Source organism: Mesocricetus auratus, unplaced genomic scaffold (genome assembly GCF_017639785.1).
Source record: "Mesocricetus auratus isolate SY011 unplaced genomic scaffold, BCM_Maur_2.0 Super-Scaffold_100014, whole genome shotgun sequence".
NCBI classification, from domain to species: domain Eukaryota; kingdom Metazoa; phylum Chordata; class Mammalia; order Rodentia; family Cricetidae; genus Mesocricetus; species Mesocricetus auratus.
This window is the reverse complement of record NW_024429197.1, coordinates 5,873,595-5,895,925: the sequence shown is the minus strand read 5'-3', so window position 1 is coordinate 5,895,925 and position 22,331 is coordinate 5,873,595. Positions and strand designations below refer to the sequence as shown.

Below are 22,331 nucleotides of genomic sequence, written 5' to 3'. Positions count from 1 at the left end.
AACTCACAGAGATCCGCCTGCCTCTGCCTCCCGAGTGCTGGGATTAGGATTAAAGGCTGCGCCACCAATGCCCGGCTTTTTTTTTTTTTTTTTTTTTTTTTTTGAGACAGGGTTTCTCTGTGGCTTTGGAGGCTGTCCTGGAACTAGCTTTTGTAGACCAGGCTGGCCTCGAACTCACAGAGATCCGCCTGCCTCTGCCCCCCCCCCCCCATTGCTGGGATTAAAGGCGTGCACCACTAATGCCCGGCTTTTGTTTTTTATTTTTATTTATTTTTAGGGTTTCTTTGTGTAGCCCTGGCTGTCCTAGAACTCCCTCCCCTCTGTAAACCACACTTGCCTAAAAGTTAAAGAAATCCATCTGCCTCTGCCTCCCCAAATGTTGGGATTAAAGGCGTGTGCCACCACCATGGTCGTGTTCCACTTTTTTTTTTTTTTTTTTTTTTTTGGTTTTACGAGACAGGGTTTCTCTGTATCGTTTTGGAGGCTGTCGGTCCAGCCTGGCCTTGAACTCACAGAGATCCGCCTGCCTCTGCCTCCCGCGTGCTGGGATTAAAGGCGTGTGCCACCACTGTCCGGCCACGTTCCACTTTTTAATGGTGCCTGTAAGAGTTCTTCAGGAAAGTCTTCCCTCAAGGTTCTGCACCTCCCTACCTCTAAGGCCAAGGGTGTGTGTGTGTCTGTGTGTGTATACAAAGTCATCCCTTGTGCTGTAGACTTATCTAAAAGCTCCATCTAGCTCCAGCCTCACAAGTGTTATTACAGTTCTGACTCACCACACCTTGAAAAGAAGATCTTTCAGCCGGGCATTGGTGGCGCACGCCTTTAATCCCAGCACTCGAGAGGCAGAGGCAGGCGGATCTCTGTGAGTTCGAGGCCAGCCTGGTCTACAGAACGAGTTCCAGGACAGCCTCCAAAGCCACAGAGAAACCCAGTCTCGAAAAACCAAAAAAAAAAAAAAAAGATCTTTTTATTTTCAACCCAAAACTCAACCACAAGGACCAAATCTTGCCTTCCTTCATTAAATTAGCTAATGACTTCAGTTCAAAGTTACTGGGGTGGGGGTGGGGGCAGAGCAGATTAGGTAGGAATTTAGTGCTTGGATCCCTCCAGGGCTTTTCCATGTTTAAAGTCCTGGAATGTCCTTTCTTTACAGGTTCAGTTACAAAACATTGAGAAGGCTTTAGCCTTTAGGTCTAAAGGGAGGGAATTGCCAAAAGGAAGTTGTTTCACACCTGGAAGCTAGGGTGTACTCTCCAAACACAATTAAGAGGTCAAAGTACGGTCGGACAAATCAGGAGACAGCCTAAAGAACCCGCCCCGGACCTGCGCGTGCGCCTTAACACACTCTGTGGCTCAAGACTGAGCGTCCCACTTCTTTTTTTTTTTTTGGTTTTTTGAGACAGGGTTTCTCTGTGGCTTTGGAGGTTGTCCTGGAACTCGTTTGGCAGTCCAGGCTGGTCTCGAACTCACAGAGATCCACCTGCCTCTGCCTCCCGAGTGCTGGGATTAAAGGCGTGCGCCACCAACGCCCGGCCGAGCGTCCCACTTCTAAGACTACAAATCCCAGCATGTCTCGCACTCCGCGAGTGGTATAACGCAGTGCACGCTGGGATATGTAGTTCCGTTCCAGCACCGGCAAAGCATATAACGCCCCGTGACGTCAGAGGGCTCGGGGAAAGGAGTCGGAATCCGCCCAAGCTCAAGTTAAATCATCCTCCAGGGAGCCCACTCTGGAGTCTCTGGCTGACCCGGTTTCTACTGTTAGCAGGTCCCACCCCGCTGTCCCGGTGGCCCTATGGTGTGCGTTGAGTACTCTTTTGCGTGACTTAGTCACTGTTACAGGGGAAGTAGCGAGAGCAAGGACAGGCGCCGACTCGTCAGAGTAGCGGACGGGGGCAAGCGTGGTTGCCTTCGCCATGGCATAAAAGACGTGGCAAGTTGCCTTTGGGCAGCTGCTTTGCTTTCTTCCGCCCGTCGCCTTATAGGTCCTCTCGGCGCAGGGACTGATGGGAGCACGCATGCGCAGGCTGTTGAGGGGCTTACACCTCCAACGTCCGCAGCAGGCTCGGGGGCTGTCGGGTATCGGCGGCGGCGCTTTGCGGCTGGTCGTGCAGGCTGGGCGCGGGCGGGCGCGGCGGCTGTGGCGCGCGCGCGGGTGATTGACTGGTCCTCTGGCTAAGAGGAGCGCTTGGTTCTTTTGGCTGGCAGGTGCCGGAGCTCGTTCGGGCGCAGGCGGAGGCGGCGCCGGAGGCCGCCCGGCTCCGCAAGCGCTTTTTCGGTCAAGGCCATGGCTCCCCGATTGCAGCTGGAGAAGGCGGCCTGGCGCTGGGCGGAGACGGTGAGGCCCGAGGAGGTGTCGCAGGAACACATCGAGACCGCCTACCGCATCTGGCTGGAGCCCTGTATCCGAGGCGTCTGCAGGTGAGGCTCTCACGTGGCCGAGGCGTAATGGGTGACGGACCACGGAGGTGCACGGTGCACGGTGCAGGTGCCTCGCCTCTTGGTTTGCACAACCCGAACTACGCAGCCCCTGGAGTGATGCTGGTCTCTCATCCAGAAGATGGCGGTGGGGATGGTTGGAGATAGGGCTTAGTAAACACCGGAGGGTTCGTCGCTTTTGGCTGCAGCTGTGCCTTTTTCATTTGTAAAAGAGGAACTTTCCGGCTGCGAACTAAGTTGTCTTCTGTCACTGAACACTGAGAAGTCCCGATGGCCTAGGTATTATTTGCAGAGAGCAGCTTTAGAAAAACCTTTGGTTAACTTACGTCATCGGCCCCCTACTCTCATTGGCCGTCTCTTTTTGATCTTGTTTCTTTTTCTTTTGGTCACCCTAACTCCACAGCACTTTACAGAGTAATACTGCAAATTCTTTTTGCTTGGTTCTTGAACCTTACCTTTTCTCGACCTTCTCCGTTTAAGTTGAATCCTTAGCGGTAGAGTGATTTTCTCTTTTCCACCTTGTAAACTGGTCCGGTGTGTTGAATCGAATTGATTGAGCTAGGATTGAGCTAGGCATGCATGCGCAGTAGCTCCGTTGATTAGGGAGATCTGGAAGATGGGAAAGCCTTGGTTCATGGTCTCGGAGCTGCCTCATTTGAGATATAATGCAAGTTTGAAGTTTCCATAAGTAGAGTAGGTGTGTCGTTCTGCTCTCCAGGTTTTGCTCATAAGGACAGCTTGGACTCCTTTTAAAGTTCTGGAACGATCAATCTGTGTGTTATGGAATTTAAGCAGCTTGACTGAGGGACTCGATTCTCATTTGAAACGTATAGTTAAAGTGCTGGAGATTTAGCTTGGGGTTAGAGTGGCTGTTTTGTACGCTTGAGGTCCTTGTTCCAATTCCCTACCTAGCAATAGGAGCTCAGTTTGGACTGGGCGCTGATGGTGCGCGCCTATCACTCTACTCTGGAGGCAGAGACAGGAGGATCATTGTGAGTTCGAAGCCGGCCTGGTCTACAGAGCGAGTTCCAGGACAGGTTCCAAAGCTAAATAAAAATAAAATTAAAAAAAGAGTTTAGCCTGGGACTGGAGGTATGGCTAATTGGTTAAGAGGACTCAGACTCCCCACCTTCAAAGGACCACAGCATCATTTGTTCCCAAAACATCAGGTGGTTTTAAACCACCTGTAACTCCAGCTCCAGGGCAAGCAAAGCCATCTCAGCATCAATACTGTGAGCACCTGTGCATCACACACACACACACACACACACACACACACACACACACACACACACACACACAAACTTGGACACATAAATGATCCTTTTTGAAAGCTATAGGAAATCTAGTAGAATACATTGTATCTAGGTGGTTTTTTTTTCTTCTTTCTATTTTTGTAGAGCAGGAGACTTTATTTTGTATGTTTGAGGATTTTTTTTTTGGTTTTTCGAGACAGGGTTTCTCTGTATTGTTTTGGAGACTGTCCTGGCACTCGCTCTGTAGACCAGGCTGGCCTCGAACTCATAGAGATCCGCCTGCCTCTGCCTCCCGAGTGCTGGGATTAAAGGCGTGTGCCACCAACACCCGGCGTTTGAGGATTTTTTTTAACTTATTTATTTTTGTTTTTTCGAGACAGGGTTTCTCTGTGGCTTTGGAAGCTGTACTGGAACTAGCTCTTGTAGACCAGGCTGGCCTCGAACTCACAGAGATCCGCCTGCCTCTGCCTCCCCAGTGCTGGGATTAAAGGCGTGCGCCACCACCACACCCAGTATGCTTGGCTTTGTTGTTATTATTATTATTACTATTATTTTTACAGGCTTTTAAAAAATATGTATATAGTGTTCTGCCTGCATGTATCCCTGCATGCCAGAAGAGGGCACCAGATCTTATTACAGATAGTTGTGAGACACCATGTAGTTGGTGGGAGTTGTCTAACTCTGTGCAAACATAACTGAGTTACATGAGCTACACTCCCAGCTTGTCATATGGGTGTGAAGTAATATGGTGTATAGTGTCTGTGTGTTTATTGCTCTCTCTCTCTGAACCCTGCAGATGATAGGCAAACACTCTACTGCAAAGGTAACCCCCCACCCCCCTCTTCAGGTTTTGGTTTGCATTTACCTAATAATTAATGAATTGAGGATCTTTTCAGGTTCACATTGGCCATATCTCTCCAACCCTCCAAGGACTTTTTTTTAATTTAAAGATTTATTTATTAATGAGTATACAGTGTTCTGCCTGCACGCCAGAAGAGGGCACCAGATTGAATTACAGATGGTTGTGAGCCACTATATGGTTGCTGGGAATTGAACTCAGGACCTCTGGAAGAGCAGCCAGTGCTCTTAACCTCTGAGCCATCTCTCCAGCCCCCTCCAAGGACATTCTTTAAAAGAAAATGGGGGCTGGAGATGTGGTTCAGTTGGTAGAGTGCTTGCCTAGCATGCAGGAACCCTGTGCATAAACTGGTTGTTTGTAATCCAAGCACTTTGAAGGCAGAGGCAAGATTGTTATAAATGCAAGAATAGCCGGGGGTTGGTGGTGCACGCCTTTAATCCCAGCACTCGGGAGGCAGAGGCAGGTGGATCTCTGTGAGTTTGAAGCCAGCCTGGTCTACAGAGCCGATTCCAGGACAGCCTCCAAAACAATACAGAGAAACCCTGTCTCGAAAAACCAAAAAATAAATAAATAAATAAATAAATAAATAAATAAATAAATAAATGCAAGAATAGTAAGGTCTTTGTAGAGCCTTCCAGGCCAGGAGAGGCTACAAAGTGAGGCACTGTTGTTGGCAATCTCTAGCTGTGGTCCCATTTAGACCCCGCTAAACCTATCAGGGTTGGCTCCTTCCTACAGAGTACTTAAGTTCAGTCCCTAGAGCTGCCATGGGATTTCTCTTTCTTTCCTCCAGAATCACCTGGAGTTGCTTTGCTCAAATTAAACCTGGTCTTACTAATTCATCCTGATCTGACTGATTGCATCGGCAGAGAAACCCATGGTGTCTGTTTGGGCCTCAACTATGCCAGTCAGCATAGGTTATATCACTGAGCCGTAACTCTTATTTTCTGTTCTTTGTTTGACAAGCAAGGGTAGGCAAGCAACTTAGCTTTTTTTTTTTTTTTTGAATGTCTTATGGTACTATGAAGGGCCTCTTCAGGCCTGGAGGAGGTCCCTGTGTGGCAGCCTTTGACTCTGCTGCCATAGTGAGCCGACTTCTTTGTTCCAGTGGTCTTTTAAACCCTGATTTAGTAGTTCATTTGCTATGAGGAATCTTTCTTTCTAAACTGCCCCAAGGAGTTGAAAGCTTTAAATAAAAGCTCCTGCTTTAATGCTGTCAAGTGTTTTATGGCAGCTTGCCTCTTAGATGACAGAGGTAAGTAGAGATGTTCAGAAACCTTTGGAAGAGAGCAGGGAAGCCTGTCTTGTATAACCACAGGTAAAAGAGAGTTCTTGGGCTCAGTGGTTAAGACTGCTCTTGCAGAGGACCTGGGTTCTCTTTGGTTCTCAGTCACCCACATGGTGACTCACAGGCACCTGTAACTCAGTTACAGGAGATCTTACGCCCTCTTCTGTCTTTCAAGGGCACTTGCATGTATATGTGCACATAAAGCTTGCAGAAACTTAAGTTGAGTCATGGAGAAGCAGAGGATCTCTACAGTGCAGATTCTTTATCTGCACAAAGCCTTTTTGTGGCTCCCTGTTGCTGTCAGATTGTGTCTGCCTTCTCACTGGAGGTCTTCTGCTACCTGATCTGACCTTTGACTTCTCCACAACCTCTTTTTTTGTTTGTTTTTCAAGACAGGGTTTCTCTGTATTGTTTTGGAGGCTGCCCTGGAACTCGCTCTATAGACCAGGCTGGCCTCCAACTCACAGAGATTCGCCTGCCTCTGCCTCCCAAGTGCTGGGGTTAAAGGCGTTGCACTATCACCTCCCAGCTGCTCCACGCCCTCTTTAGCTTTTCCACTTTTTACCCAAACTTTCAGGTGTGCTGGAAGACTTCCCTAGCCTGGCTTTTTATCTTCCTACTTGCTGTCCTGCCTGGAATGCTTTCTTGTCTTCCTGCACTGAATCCAGTCTACCTGCCCTGCAGACTCCCAGCAACAGTGCCCTCCCGTGAGGGCACTTTTTTTTTTGTTTTGTTTTGTTTTTTCGAGACAGGGTTTCTCTGTGGCTTTGGAGGCTGTCCTGGAACTAGCTCTTGTAGACCAGGCTGGCCTTGAACTCACAGAGATCGCCTGCCTCTGCCTCCCAAGTGCTGGGATTAAAGGCATGCGCCACCACCGCCCGGCACTCCCGTGAGGTTTCTGCCACACTGACTGTGTCTCCTGCTACCATAGAGAGCACTTGTTTTTCTCAAGCTTTGTGCTTACCAGTTTGTCATTTCATTTTTTATTATAACTTTTTAAAGATTCATTTATTTATCACATATACAGTGTTGTGTGAGTTCCAGGACAGCCTCCAAAACAAGACAGAGAAACCCTGTCTCGAAAAACCAGAAGAAAAAAAAAATGAAAGAAACTTCCTAGAGTCTGGAGTTGTTTCAGGTTGGCATGGTGGTATAATGCCTGTTAATGTCAGCACTGAGGAGGCTAAAACCAGAGGATTCATATAGTCCATAGCCATGTAGGCTAAAGGACCAGTCAGTATAGAAACTGACTCAGAAAACAAGAAAAATGATTGTTTATAAGGTTTGAGTGTGCTCTCCCACGTGTCCATAGGCTTAGTCTTACAGTTCTCACTCCCAAACTGCGCTGGCTTCGGAGCCCATTCTGGTCTCACTGTTGGTGGCCCCTTCAGCTACTCAAGGCTGGGATTGCAAGTATGCACCCAGCACAGCTGTCTTTGATGGTCTTGTTTTTTTTTTTTTTTCTTCTTCTTTGAGACAGGGTTTCTCTGTGTAGTTTTGGAGGCTATCCTGGCACTTGCTCTGTAGACCAGGCCTCAGAACTCAGAGATCCACCTACCTCTACCTCCCGAGTGCTGGGACTAAAGATGTGCGCCACCACTGCCCGGCTTGTCTTTGATTGACATAGTTAACTTAAACACCAGTTCCTTAGGAAGGTCTAAAAGTTCTTAATTAAAAGTGATAAAGTGCAAATATTACAAAGGAAGTGTTGGAACACGTTACCTTCCTCACATTCTGGAGGACCACCGTGCTGGTTTGTCCTGGAGGTGTGAGTGAGTTGGTTAGCTCAGCATTTCCTGTTTGATTTTGAAATGCCTCTTTAGCTACCTGAATGCTGAGACAACATTTTCTCCAGAATGATCGATCAGTTTCAGCAGTTGTATAAAATAACTGCTAATTCTCTAATCTGAGGTTTGTTAGTAGCTGCCCACATTATGGTAGTTTTCTTGATTGAGCACTTGAACACTGCTATTTTCTAAGAATTGAAAGAACACTCCATTATCTTTTATGGGCATTGGTGTTTTGCTTACTTAGGAAGCTATGTCTGGGAGAATGTCATATCCATTAGAACTGGAGTTACAACTTGTGAGCTGCCATGTGGGTGGGGAAAATTGAACCTGGGTCTCCTGGAAGAGCAGCCAGAGCTCTTAACTACTGACTCATCTCTGTAACTTGATTTCACTTAAAATTTGTTTGGATTTAATGGAGAATGTGATGCATCCTCTGTGTTCTATTGGATGAGGTGAATGGGTAAGTATGGGGGCTGTTAATAGCACTTAGACCTTTCAGGGGTTGTGATTTGACTATTGAATATGCTAGAAAGCAAAATCACCTTAGGGTTCACTTTTTGTTTGTTTTGTTTTTTTCCAGACTGGGTTTCTCTGTAGCTTTCAAGTCTCTCCTGGAGCTCTGTAGACCAGGCTGCCTTAGAACTCAGAGATCTCTGCCTCCCCGAAAACTGGGATTAAAGGCGTGTGCCACCACTGCCTGGCTCACTTTTTCTCTTTTAAATAGAACTTTGAGGGTTTTTTGTTTATTTGGTTTTTGTTTTTTGGCTTTTTTCTTTTTATTTTTTTAAAACAGTTTCTCTGCATCACTCTGTAGACCAGGCTGACCTCAAACTCAGAGATCCGCCTGCCTCTGCCTCCGGAGTGCTTGGATTAAAGGCGTGCGCCACCTACACCTGGCGTTTCGTTTGGTTGGTTGGTTGTTTTTGAGACTAGGCTCCAAAAACCAAAAAGACATGCACCACTACTCCTAGCTAGAGTTTTTTTCATTTAATGTTTTTTTTTTTATTATTGTACTTAAGTGATTTGGCGTTTTGTTTTGCCTGCATGCATGTCTATGTGAGGGTGTCCGATCCGCTAACAGGAGTCCTGGACAGTTGTGAACTGTGATGTGGGTGCTGGGAAATTGAGCTCAGGTCTCCTGGGAGGGCAGCCAGTGATTTTTTTTTTGTTTGTTTTTTGTTTTTCGAGACAGGGTTTCTCTATTGTTTTGGAGACTGTCCTTGAACTCGCTCTATAGACTAGGCTGGCCTCACAGAGATCCGCCTGCCTTAGCCTCCCGAGTGCTGGGATTAAAGGTGTGCTCCACCAACGCCCGACTTCAGTCAGTGATTTAACCCATTGAGTCATTTCTCCATTCTCTTTTAGTGTTTTTTTTTAAAAGCTGTATAATACTTTGATATTTGAATAGAAAATGCTAGATGCGTTTAATCCTAGCATTCATTTCAGGAGGCAGAGGCAAGTGGATCTCTGTCAATTCCAGGCCAGTGGTCTAAATATGTATATAGAGAGATCCTGTCTCAAAAAATGGTCTGGAGAGTTGGCTCAGTGGTTAAGAGCATTGGCTGCTTTTCCAGAGGACCTGGGTTCAATTCCCAGGATCCACATGGCAGCTCACAACTGTCTGTAACTCCAGTTCCAGGGCATCTGACACCCTCACACAGACATACATTCAAGCAAGTAAAAAAAGCAAGCAAAACAAACAAAAAACAAACCAATACACATAAAAGAATAAATCATTTTTTAAAAAGTTCAAACCAAAAAGAAATGTATTTAGGCTTTGTGCCATATCTGGCACAACTCTTGGTTATCATTTTAGAAACACACTTTGAGAATATTACATCTTGGTAAATGAACACACCAAATTGGTTCAGCGCTGGGCTGGTTGGGTTGTGGGGACAGAAATGCCCACTGTAGTAGAAGAGCTTGTCCTCCCTCCCTTTTAGCTCCCGTTTAAGTTCTTTGGGTAGGTGTTTGTTTCGTTTGGGTGATCATTTGGCTGCATCTCTCAGGGGCAGTTTGTGAGGGACATGGTGGCCCAGGGATGTGAAGAAGCCAGGCGCATGGGGACTGGGCATCTGCCACCCGGCCAGCGCTCGGTGTTGATTTTGCATCAGCACAGGGGCTGCCCCTGAATCTAATGCTGTTTTTCAGCATTTATTAACTTGGAGTGGAAGCAGGGCAGTCAGGAGTCAATGTGGACCTCAGCGTAAGGAGTTCTGAGGCCAGCACGGGCTACTAGGGGTCCCATCTCAAAGGCAACAAAATATAATTAATTCACAGATACAGCTCCAAACTCAGAGGCAGGGGCAGGAGGATCTCTGAATTTGAGGCCAAGTCAGGGCGACACAGTGAGACCCTGTCTGTAAGAATGGTGTGGGGGAAAGCCAGGATTACAAAGGACAAACAATGCAAGTTATCCAGACTTCCTACTTTAACTTTTGAAAGTTACTGTTGGCCACTGGGTACTGCGCCCCTCCCCTACATGGGATTCTATGTTCCTTCAGTATGTGCCATCAATTTTTTTAGGGGCACAGCAAGACAGTGCATATTCATCTTATAATTTATTTCCCTCAGGAGCCTTAGCGTTTTTAGTGGAGACTATTTAGAAATCAGGATTTGTTAATGAGCTTGGTCCTTGTTCTTTATCTTGGGTATACTACTTAATGAGTGTTGTGGTTAATGATGGTGTTCAAGTGGCTTAGCTTTACCTCAGCCCCCAACTGTGGGCGTGTCCAACAGAAATATGTTCTGCTTCTTTCTGTTGGTTGATGGGTTCCTGTTTGTACCTGTGGTGAGAAGCTGTCAACCCCATCTTATTAACACAGGACTTGAGAATGCAGAGTTCCAGGACAGCCAGGGCTGCATGGAGTGTGTGGGGGTGTAGGGTGGGGGATAGTTAAATAAATAAGTAATTAAATGAATGAATAGAAAGCTCAATCCTTTTCCTTTTCAATCCTCTTCCTTTTCACGTCTTGCGAATATTTTCTTTAATTAAATTGTAATCCTGTTTTTTTTTTCTTCTTCTTGTAGAAGAAACTGCAGAGGCAACCCCAATTGTTTAGTTGGAATTGGAGAGCACATTTGGTTAGGAGAAATAGATGAGAATAGTTTTCATAACATTGATGATCCCAACTGTGAGAGGAGGAAAAAGGTGAGTAAATTGTTTCTTGCTGTTCAGTTCTTGTGTTCAGAAACCTGTTAGAGTGAACATGTACCACAGTAGTGGAGGGAGGCCCTGCATCCTCCTATCCACAGAACTCTCTTCTCCGTGCTCTAAAAAAAGTGGAAAGAAATCACCACAAACTATTAACCATTTTGATAACCTGTGTGTCAGAAGTAGAGGTTCATGGCCTTGTGTGTTTGAATTCTTCCTTTTTAGTTTGGGAAAGTCTAGTTAAGTTATTATAACCACACAAAACTATTGGTTTGTTTGTTTGTGCTGGGGATCAAGCCCAGGGCCATGCACTTATGCTGAGTAACGGTAGGCAAGCTCTCGCTGGGTGGTGGTGGCGGCACACCTTTAATTCCAACATTCAGGAGGGGAGGCAGAGTTTGAGACCAGCCTGGTCTACAGAGCTAGTTTCAGGATGGCCTCCAAAGCCATAGAGAAACCCTGTCTCGAAAAACCAAAAAATGAGTAGGCAAGCTCTCTACACTGAGCTATATGCTTTTAGTCTCAACACTCCAGCAGGCAGAAACAGGTGGATCTCTTGAGTTCAAGGCCAGCCTGATGTACAGAGTGAGTTCCAGGACAGCCAGGGCTATACAGAGAAGCCCTGTCTCAAAAAAACAAAAATGGGGGATCACACAGTTGAGCAAGCCCTTAGACAGTGGTCTTGGTTTACATTCTGATGTTGTGTTGCTTTAACAGAGAGCATGTTTTGTTTAGAACTTAGAATGACTTTAGAGGAAGGTGCTAATACAACAAGTTACTGTGGTGGTTTCTCTTTGCTTTCCAAGGCATGCATCTGTCTTGTGTAGTATTTACATACACACATACCACACAGGCTTTAAAAGTATGCATTACTATTTCTAACTAACAAACCCAGCATGCATCAGTGAGCTCTGTTGTATTGATAGTTTCTCAATTAAAAGGAATATTTAAGTTCAAGATCTCTGCAGTAGAAGGGGGCCTTCCTTTCTCTTTGTCTCCCAGCTCTTCCTGAAGTCTCTTTTTGTCTTTTTAAGAAGTGCTGACATTTAGAAGTATAATGAAAAGCCTGAGCACACATGCTTCAGAACACCTGTTCTAATTTTAGGCTTAAGAGACTGGAGATGACAGTAGTGCTAGAAATGAGCATTGTTGTTGTCTGAAGTCTCTTCTCTGCGGCCAACCGCAGTGGTGGTCGAACATAAAAGGCCTCCATGAAAGGTCTGCCCCGCCTGCAGCTGAGAGGGGGTTCAAGTGATTGTGCCAAACTGATCAGAACCGGCTTAAAAGACTTAGTATGTAATGTTATGAATAACTGTTCTTTATAAACCTTTAGTTTCATGGAGGCTAATAATTGTTACGTAACTCTTGTGTTTCTGTAGAATTCATTTGTTGGCCTGACTAACCTGGGAGCTACCTGTTATGTCAACACCTTTCTCCAAGTGTGGTTTCTCAACTTAGAGCTTCGACAGGCGCTGTACTTGTGCCCAAGCACCTGTAGTGACTACACAATGGGTGATGGTGTCCGTGGAGGAAAAGGTCTGTAGGGATGGGGGCAGGGGCTTCCTGCTGAGGGGTTGTCAGCCAGATCTCATGAATTCACCACAAAAGAGGAAACATGAGTTTTGGTTCCATGTCAAGTGTGATGCTGTAAACATACTCGGGATTTAAAATACAATTTTCTAAAAAAGACTTGAGGGTGGTGGTGGCACACACCTGTAATCCCAGCACTGGGAGGCAGAGGCAGGTGAATCTGTGAGTTCCAGGCCAGCCTGATCTACAGAGGGAGTTCCAGGACAGCCAAGGCCTTTACACAGACAAACCCTGACTTTGGGGAGGGGATAGGGGAAGGAAAGAAAAGAAGAGAATGGAGAGACTATTTCAGGTCATCCTCATGTACATAAGGACATAAGGGGCCTGAGGCCAGCCTGCTTATACAAAAGACATTGCCTATAAGCAAACCAATAAATGAAAAAAATGCGTACCCCCACCCAAAAAAAGGAGACCAACTTTAAATTTGTGTTTGGGTTAGAGAGATGGCTCAGCTAGGCTAGGACCTAGGTTCATGTTTCCAGTACCCAAGTGGTTGCTCACAGCCATTTGTAACTCCAGGAGCCCAGTGGCCTCTTCAGCCTTCTTGAGCACCAGTCAGTTGCAGTGTACACACATACACAAAACACTCATACACATAAGACATTGTCATTATGAGTGTTTTGTTTACATGTATATTAGTGTACCATGTGCGCTTGGCGCTGGTAGAGGACATTGGACTCCCTGGAACTGTTCTTACCTGCTCTGGGAATTGAACCTAGGTCCTCTGGAAGAGCAGCCAGTGCTTCTAATTCCTGAGCATCTCTCCAATTCCATCCCAACCTGCCCCACATTTTTGTGTGTGTGTTGGGTGTGTTGAGACAGGTCTCTATAGCTTTGGCTGCCCTGGAACTCACTGTAGAACAAACAGGCTGGCCTCAGACTTAGAGAGGAGCATTGCTTCTAGAGTGCTGGGATTAAAGGCTCTTCCCCCTCTTTTTAAAAAAAAATCTATTAAAGGCTGACCTAGATGCCTTGGAACTCCCAAGCTTCTTGCTCCTTCTCACAAGTGCAGAGATTCTGGGCATGTATACCACCATGCCTGGTTAAGTTTAAAGTGAAACTGTGTTTTTCTTTCAATAGATTATGAGCCTCAGACAATTTGTGAGCATCTACAGTACTTGTTTGCTTTGCTGCAAAACAGTAACAGGAGATACATTGATCCTTCAGGATTTGTTAAAGCCTTGGGTTTAGATACTGGACAGCAGCAGGTAAGAACAGCTCCCGTATTCTCTTCCTATCCTCTCTTACTCTCCTCTTCAAAGGTGCTCAAGTGTTCCTAGGGAAGATGAAATATAGGGTGCTTGTTAAAATGTAATTTTTTTACTGGGTGTGATGGTAGACACCTTTAATCCCAGCACTTGGGAGGCAGAAGCAGGCAGATCTCTTGAGTTTGAGTCCAGCCTGGTCTACATAGAGAGTTCCAGGACACTCAGGTCTACATAGTGATATATCTCAGATAAATTCTACTTTGGATTTTATTGCCTTAATTACTGAACAATATGTTCCTTATTATACTTGCCATGTTTTCCTTTTATTAATGTATATATGTATGTGTATACCACCTGTGGTTAGGTACTTGCGGCGGCCAGAAGAGGGAGGTGTTCTATCCTCTGGAACTGGAATAACAGGGGGTTGGGAGGCCATGATGTGGTTCTGGGAACTGAACTTGAAGAGCAGTAAGGTGTTAACTGCTGAGTGAGCCATCTCTCCATCTTGACTGTCTTCCCTTTCTTGTTTTGTTTTGTTGAGACAGGGTTTCACTGTGTATCTCTGACTGTCCTGGAACTCTATTTTGTAGACCAGGGTGTTCTTGAACTCAACGAAATCTGCCTGCCTCTGTCCCCCAAGTGCTGAGATTAAAGGCATGTACCACCACTGCCTGGCCCCCTTCAGTTTTGTTTTTAACTTATTTTATGTCTGGGTGTTTGCCTGTACATATGTATATCTGTGCACTATCCTTGTCTTGTAACTGAAGAGGCGAGAAGGCATTGAATCTTCTGGGACTGACACAGTTGTGCTGGGAACTGAACCTGGCTCTTCTGCCAGAGCAGTCAGTCCTCTTAACTGCTAAGCCATTTCTTCAACCTGTCAACTGTTTGTTAAAACTGATTTGTAGGACTGATTCAATATAGCTGTAGTCTTCTTTTAAGTTTAATATACAGGTAGTTTCTGAGTAGCTTTTGTATTAGAAGTCAGGAAGCAAGATACAAATTTTCATTAATTCTAACTGTAGGATGCCCAAGAGTTTTCCAAGCTCTTTATGTCACTGTTGGAAGACACTTTGTCCAAACAGAAGAACCCAGATGTTCGGAACATCGTGCAGCAGCAGTTCTGTGGGGAATATGCCTATGTGACTGTGTGAGTATTGCAGCTCTTGTCGCATTACCTTTCAATTTAATCCCAGGTTATCGCTGGGGTGGGTTATCACGGGACCTGCAATATTTATAGCAGTACATTTCCATGGGAACATGAAAGCAGAGTCCTTGCCAATTGCAGTTGAATGCCTGCAGGTGTTGGGTGGGAACTGTCTGATTGAAGTCTGTGATGGCTATGTAGTGTGGGCTGAAGATGTGAGATTGGAACTGGCTAGAAAACGAGATCATGTCCAACAGCTCTTGGGAAACGTCCTAGTCCTTAAATGACCCATTCCCTAGCTAGCTTTTATCCTTATCTACCTGTAATTCACTTACTATAATTTCTGTAACAAAAAAATGTAGGTTATAAACACTCCCTCCCTTCTGTCTAGGATGTGTTATAGTGATACGGGATTGCTCTTCTCACTCTGATCTCAATTTTATTGCTTTTTCATTGCAGTTGCAATCAGTGTGGCCGCGAGTCTAAGCTATTATCAAAGTTCTATGAATTGGAGTTAAATATCCAAGGCCACAAGCAGTTAACAGACTGCATCTCCGAATTCCTGAAGGTACTCGAATCCTAGCATACATATGGCTTCTGCTCACTGGTGGTTCCATGCTATTTTGGATGGCATTTTGTACCTCCATTATTGGAGATTTCTCCATATAAGAAATAACCTGTTTTTATAAGACCCAAAAGAAACTAAAAAGTACCAAAGCAGTCTGTATCTTAACTAATTTTAGGGTTTTGCATGCTCACTGTATGTATAATTATGTGTGTATGATTACAGGCAGCACAGTATTTAAAGAAATCTGGTCTTTGTCACCATAAAGCTAACTTATCATGTAATAGAATGCATTAAGTAGGAACATAGCCCCTCTCTCCATGTTTCTGTTTTCTGTGTGTTTTGAGTTTCAGAGATAGAGGTGGTTCCCTTTCCTTCCCTGTGAGGAAGACTTCATTATCAAGCTTGACCAGGTAGATAGTGTGATAGCTTCCTATCTTTAAAAAGTGCCGCGTGTACGTTCTCTTGTCTTGTACACAATAGCAGCCCGAAGCCATTAATCATGCGTTGAGTTTATCCATCTAAAGACTTCCTGAGCGTTTACTTTGTTGTATTAAGCACCATGGCGACATTGGACTGACAGTATTGGCCAAAACGGACAAAATAAGATTTAATGGAGGTTGTGGTACAGTAGTAGCATGGCTACTAGGGTCTCATACATAAATAAGAGTAAAATGTGTAGTGGTCAACCGCTGTGTGCTGTGGAGGAGAAGAATGCAGGCTGGGGCTGGCTGCAGTTTGAAATGAAATGGTTCCAGCAACACAAGAAGCAGAACAGTGTTTCTGGGCATCTGAAATACTGAGGGCAGAGCTGTTGTGGAACTTTGCCTGTGGTTTGAGGACAGGACGGTGTGTGTAGCGTAGTGCTAGAGCAAAGGAAGAGTGACAAGATGAATAACTGGATAGAGGAGATGGCCACCACAGAGGCCTGGTTTGAAAAGTGACTTCTATATGAAATGAGACTCTGGGGCCAATCTTGTGATCCTGGGGCTACACAGTGTTTACCAGGATGACTGTGCGAGCTGTTTGAGAGAAGAGGCTAAAGGGTGGGTCTTGGGCAGACAGGATGCAAGACTTCCCAGGACCATCGGCTAACTGAAGACATGGTTAGTAGCACTGGCTAGTTTGCGTTCTATCTTCAAAGTATAGTCAGTCAAACTGATGCACTGAGTATGAAGGTGAAAATCAAGGGTTTTTAAGGTTTGTGGCCTGATAAGTTGGAAGAATGTTGTCATTTCTAAGCTGGGAGAAGATTGAGAAGGGCAGGGTTGGGATAGGAATTTTTTGTGAGTTGAGGATAGAGCTGAATGCTGGAAGTGTGGAAAGAAGAATCAGGAGTTCAAAGCCAGCCTCAGCTACTTCAGGTAAAGGCTATTCATATGTTGCATGAAACCCTGCAAAACAGGTTTGTCATGATGGGTAGTTCTGTAGCAGAGCTTGTTTAGTATGTTGAATGCCTTGGGCTTAATCAATTCATAGCACACACATAAGCATGCAAGGAGGGGCAAAGGACTAAGGCAGGCTTCCTAGCCCTGGGAGCCTGAAGTATGAAGTCATTAGGGAGAAGAGCAGCTGGCCAAGGAAGCTGCCTACAGAGGGCCCATGAGGGAGGAGGAGGAGGAGGGGCGTCCTCAGTGGGATGGGAGCTGCTAACTGACAGAACTTTCATTGCTTCTTTTCCTCACATCCTTCCGAACTGGTCTGTTTTATTCCTGATCAGGAAGAAAAATTAGAAGGAGACAATCGATATTTCTGTGAAAACTGTCAAAGTAAACAGAACGCTACAAGGAAAATTCGACTCCTAAGCCTCCCTTGCACTCTGAACTTGCAGCTGATGCGTTTTGTGTTTGACAGGTGAGTGTTATACCAGTAGTAAGCAGAGAAGATGATGGTATGATGACTCACGTGGAGGCGTTGGCTCATCCAAATGTATTTCATGGTGGTGCAGTAAGAATCTTATAAGCTGGGTGGTGGCAACGCACGCCTTTAATCCCAGCACTTGGGAGGCAGAGGCAGGTGGATCTCTGTGAGTTCCAGGTCAGCCTGGTTTACAAAGTGAGTTCCAGAACCCCCAGGACTGCACTGAGAAACACTGTCTGGAAGACACTCCCTCAACCCCCCCTCCAAAAAAAAAATCTTAAAGAGGCCAGTTGTATATAGATGAGAGCTAGAGATGTGAAGAGAATGTAAATACTATTACTTTTTTATCTTTTAAATTGAAAAGTGTAAGTACTCAACCAAATGTCCTTGATACTCTGTATGATCATATATTTCAAATAAAATTTCCCTCTGTGGGAATGCATATTTCATCTTGTAATTAAAATAAGGCAGCTCTGCACCTGGGCATACAGTCTGTGCTTCTGGAGTGAGTTCTCTCTACAGAGAAGATCAGCCTTTGCCTGTGTGTACTAGATTACCAGATGGAATATACCTGCGGTGGGACTTGTCAAGGAGGTGACAGCATGTGCACACATTCCTGATAGGTTGACTGTTATGTCTGTCCACTTCTTCTCAGGCAAACCGGACACAAGAAGAAGCTCAATGCCTATATCGGTTTCTCTGAGAGTCTGGATATGGAACCTTACGTGGAGCACAAAGGTACTGTTTTTATCAAGCTATGACTGTTGTTAGCTAGCATGAGATGAACCTGTTGCCTTCCTGCTCTGGGTCAGGCGTGTGGTTGTAGAAAACTTCTTCCCAGGAGTCTCTAGTAGGTTTCAGATAACACACAAAGCAGTGGAATTGAACATCATGAGCTTTATCTGGATTGGCTAGTATGTTTATGCTTGGTATGATTACTGATTTAGTCTTCCAATTCAGATTTACTGTCACACGGCCCCTCCCTTTTTAAATTAACTATTAAAGGCTTTTGAAACCTCAGCCACTTCCATTGGAATACCTCCTTTTGCTAGGCCATACCTATCCTTCCCAGTCTCACTAACTGGGAGCAACCATTTACTTGTCTGAGCTTCCGGGAGCCATTTTCATTCAAACTAACACAGCTGGTAATTTTCCACAACTATTTGTTGTGACAGGAAGATTCAGTTGTGTTATTTAGTAAGCTTAAGAACACTGGTTTTAGCCGGGCGTTGGTGGCACACACCTTTAATCCCAGCACTCGGGAGGCAGAGGCAGGCGGATCTCTGAGTTCGAGACCAGCCTGGTCTACAAGAGCTAGTTCTAGGACAGTCTCCAAAGCTACAGAGAAACTGTGCCTCAAAACAACAACAACAACAACAAAAACACCGGTTTTAAAGAAAATATGGGATATTTACATGTAAAGTAGAATACTTCACAGCTCCAAATAAGTTTTGTCATTTGTGAGAAGGATAAACTTGAATGACACGACATGAAAGTGAAATAAGCTTGGCGTATAGAAAGAAAAATCCTTAAGGTTTCACTTTCCTGGGAGCTTATTTGCCAGTGATGCAGCACAAGAGATAAAGTCTGGAGATTTACTGCATGATGTGGTTGACTGGAATTAGTTCCAGGCCATGCTGTTGTGGTTCACGCTTTTAATCCTGTCACTCCGTAGGCAGAAGGGGGTGAATTCTGGATTTCAACACCAACCTGGTCTACGTCAGTTCCAGGACAGCCAGACCTATACAGAGGAACACTGTCTCAAAAACAAAAAGAGCCTGGTGTTGGTGGTGCACGCCTTTAATCCCAGCACTCGGGAGGCGGAGGCAGGCGGATCTCTGTGAGTTCGAGGCCAGCCTCTTCTTCAGAGCCAGTTCCAGGATAGGCTTCAAAACAATACAGAGAAACAAACAAACAAACAAGCCAACAGTGCCTTGTGTGTTCTGGGAAGAATTAAAGAGTAGGAAGGTTCATACTGTTGGTACCAGAAAGAAATCCTCTGCTGCTCTCATGCTGATTAGCTGCTGACATTCTTGTACTGTTTAGTTTTTAGCTTTTGCCAGTTGAACAATATATTTAAGACAGGAATACTGTGTGTGTATGTATGTGTCATGGTGTATGTGGGGAGGTGTCAGAGGACACCTTTTGGGATCAGTTCTTGTCTCCATTTTGTTGAGTGGGGTCTGTTTTGTTTCTGCTGTGTATGCTTCATACTCTAAGGCTAGCTGGCCTAAAAGCTTCCAGCCAAGAATGTCTCCTTGTCTTCCATCTGTTGTACCTACCTCAGGAGCACTAGAATTCTTCCTGGCTCAATTCAGAAATATTTGTGTCTTCCTCTTTAGTATCTGTTTTTTTTTTAAGATTTATTTATTTATTACATATACAGTGTTCTGCCTACATGCCAGAAGAGGACACCAGATTGAATTGTAGATGGTTATGAGCCACCATGTGGTTGCTGGGAATTGAACTCAGGACTCCTGGAAGAGCAGTCAGTGCTCTCTCCAGCTCTTTAGTATCTTAACCCGGAGGGTTTTTTTTGTTTTGTTTTGTTTTGTTTTTTAAACCCAAAGTTTTGACCCACATATTAATTTTTATTAATGTCCTCCTCACCAAGTTGAAAGTGTGCTAGGATTTTCTTTTAGTCAACTGCTTTTTGCTTCTAGTCTAAAACAGGGTCCAACATGTTTATTGATTGAGTGATGTACTGACTGCTTTAAGAGTATTAAAATAAGGAAATAAAGTTGGGTGTGAAGATTTTTTTATGCATATAATATTGTTTGTGAAAGCTTCCAAATCTTTCCAGTGTCAGTATCTAGACATTGGGGATGGTTCCATACTGTACTTAGTTCTAGAAGCACAATATGCTTAGTTAGTATAAGTAGTTTTTTCTTTACGAATTGATTTTGTTTTTAATGTGCATGAATGTTTCATCTGTGCACTTGTATGTACATTCCTCGTGCCTGCAAAAGTGAGAAGAGGGAGGGCATTAATTAGGTCCAGTCATGGACAGTTGTGACCCTCCCTGTGGGTGCTAGAACTTTTTTTTTTTGACAGGGTTTCTCTATTGTTTCGAAGCCTATCCTGGAACTCACTCTGTAGACCAGGCTGGCCTCGAACTCGCATAGATCTGCCTGCCTCTGCCTCCCGAGTGCTGGGATTAAAGGCATGCTCCACCAACGCCCGGCTAGAACTTTTTTAAAAGGTTTTGGTGTTTAATTTTTATTTTAATTCATGTATGTTTGTGTGCCATGAGCATGTCTAACCTTTTTTTTTTTCTCCTTTGAAACAGAGTCTCAATATGTAGTCCTGTCTGGGCTGGAACTCACTGTGTAGATCAGGCTAGCTTGGAATTTATAGAGATCCTCTTGCCTCTGCCCTCCCAGTGATCCAGTTAAAGACATACTAGGCCAGGTGGTGGTGCACCCATTTAATCCCAGCAGTCTGGAGGCAGAGGCAGGCAGATTCTCTATGTGAGTTCAAGGCCAGCCTGGGAAGACAAGGAGTGCCACTATAGGCTCCAAAGCTACACAGAGAAACCTTGTCTCAAAAAACCAGGGGGCGGACACACACACACACACACACACACACACATACACACACACACACACACACACACACACTCAGTTACTTTCCCCCAAACTTTAGAAGGTTTTATTGATTTGGGAATGGAGGTACACACCTTTTATCCCAGAGCTCAGGAAGCAGAGGCAAGAGGATCTATGAGTTTGAGTCCAGCCTGGTTTACATAGCTGAGTTCCAGGCCAGACAAGATTACATGGGGAGATCTGGGCTCAAAAAATAAAAGATTTTATTTTATTTGTCTTCCTATTTTATGTTTTGAGATAAGTCTTACATATATTCTAGCCTTGCCTGGAATGTAGTAAATAACACACACTGTCCTCCATCTTGTGGTAATCCTCCTGCTTCAGCTTCCCTTGTTTCAGTTGCCAGCACTGTGAAAGGAAAAAGTCACCTGTATTTTATAAACATCTTAGGTCGCTCTTGGCCCATTTGAGTAGTCCTGCTGTGCATATTCTGTAATAACCTTGAAAACTTGTTGACCTCTTACTCAGTCTTTGGGACGCTGGGTCATAGTGACCTCTATCTATGCTCAGCTTTTAGGTGTCACATTTTATATTCTGTCAGATGCATAAAGCACTACAGTGGCATCAATTTATGCTCAAGCTACAAGGCATGCAATGGTGGAAAGTTGTTCTTATGCCCTTTTCTCCTTGCAGGTGGGTCCTTTGTGTATGAACTCAGCGCGGTCCTCATCCACAGAGGTGTGAGTGCTTATTCTGGCCACTACATCGCCCACGTGAAAGATCCTCAGTCTGGAGAATGGTATAAGTTCAATGATGAGGACATAGAGAAGATGGAAGGAAAGAAATTACAACTAGGGATTGAGGAAGATCTAGGTAAAACCTTTAAGTTGTGAGTGCCCTTTTAAAATATAAATTTTGTTGTGGTTGATGTTGTTTTGAGACAGGGTCTCACCATGTAGCTCTGGCTGTCCTGGAACTCAATATGGAGACCAGGCTGACTTTGAACTCAGAGAGATGTGCCTGCCTCTGCCCCTGAGTGCTGCATTAAAAGTGTGTCCCACCATGCCTGGCTTAGGAAAAAATTATTTTTCTCTGGAAATGTTTGAGGCTGTCATGGCCCAAAATTGCTGATGGTTATTGAGGGTATTTAACACCACCAGACATCTTTTGTTAGCAGTTCCTGCTTCAAGAAAAAACAAACATATTTTGGCTAGAGGTAGATGGCCATTCCAGGAAAGCATGAAGGTGAAGGGGTCGGTTTCAGTTTAGAGGGTTTATTCCTTGGGCAGGGGAAGGATGGTTATTGGTTCCTAGATGAAGGACGGAGTAGATAAACTGCTCTGAGACATGGTCTCGAGACAGCTCTCATCACCTCAGCTGTCATAATCAGCTTTAGCTTTGTTCCCTAGTGAAGGGCCAGGTCTGATAGGAGCTGGTGATCTCCTTCACTTCACCAGTAGAGTTCCCTCTGGCCTCTTGGTTTCCCCATCATGATACTGCTGGGATTACACGTGTGTACCACCACACCTGGCTCACAGCTGAGTTGCCAAGGTGTGTGGTGGAGAAGCACTGGCATAAGGCCTTGCTGGATTTGAGTCTCGGAGTCACATTCTGTTTATAGACTGTACCT

General features: G+C 44.9%; 1 protein-coding gene across 6 annotated transcripts in view; it reads left to right on the top strand.

Moving 5' to 3' along the window:
• Positions 1-1,682: 1,682 nt before the first annotated feature.
• The window catches only part of Usp48 (ubiquitin specific peptidase 48), a 67,354-nt gene continuing 46,705 nt past the window's right edge, over positions 1,683-22,331 (top strand). For 2 of the 6 annotated variants that reach the window (XM_040756324.1, XM_040756322.1), the window contains exons 1-10: positions 1,684-1,800; positions 2,209-2,421; positions 10,663-10,783; positions 12,166-12,322; positions 13,457-13,584; positions 14,610-14,734; positions 15,191-15,299; positions 17,017-17,150; positions 17,812-17,894; positions 21,395-21,574. In XM_040756324.1, coding sequence (XP_040612258.1) covers positions 1,796-1,800; positions 2,209-2,421; positions 10,663-10,783; positions 12,166-12,322; positions 13,457-13,584; positions 14,610-14,734; positions 15,191-15,299; positions 17,017-17,150; positions 17,812-17,894; positions 21,395-21,574 — 1,255 coding nt within the window. In that variant the 5' untranslated portion in view covers positions 1,684-1,795. Of the gene's footprint in view, positions 1,801-2,111; positions 2,422-10,662; positions 10,784-12,165; positions 12,323-13,456; positions 13,585-14,609; positions 14,735-15,190; positions 15,300-17,016; positions 17,151-17,811; positions 17,895-21,394; positions 21,575-22,331 lie in introns of those variants that run through there. The other 4 variants (XM_040756323.1, XM_040756321.1, XM_040756326.1 and 1 more) reach the window with 3 other exon arrangements.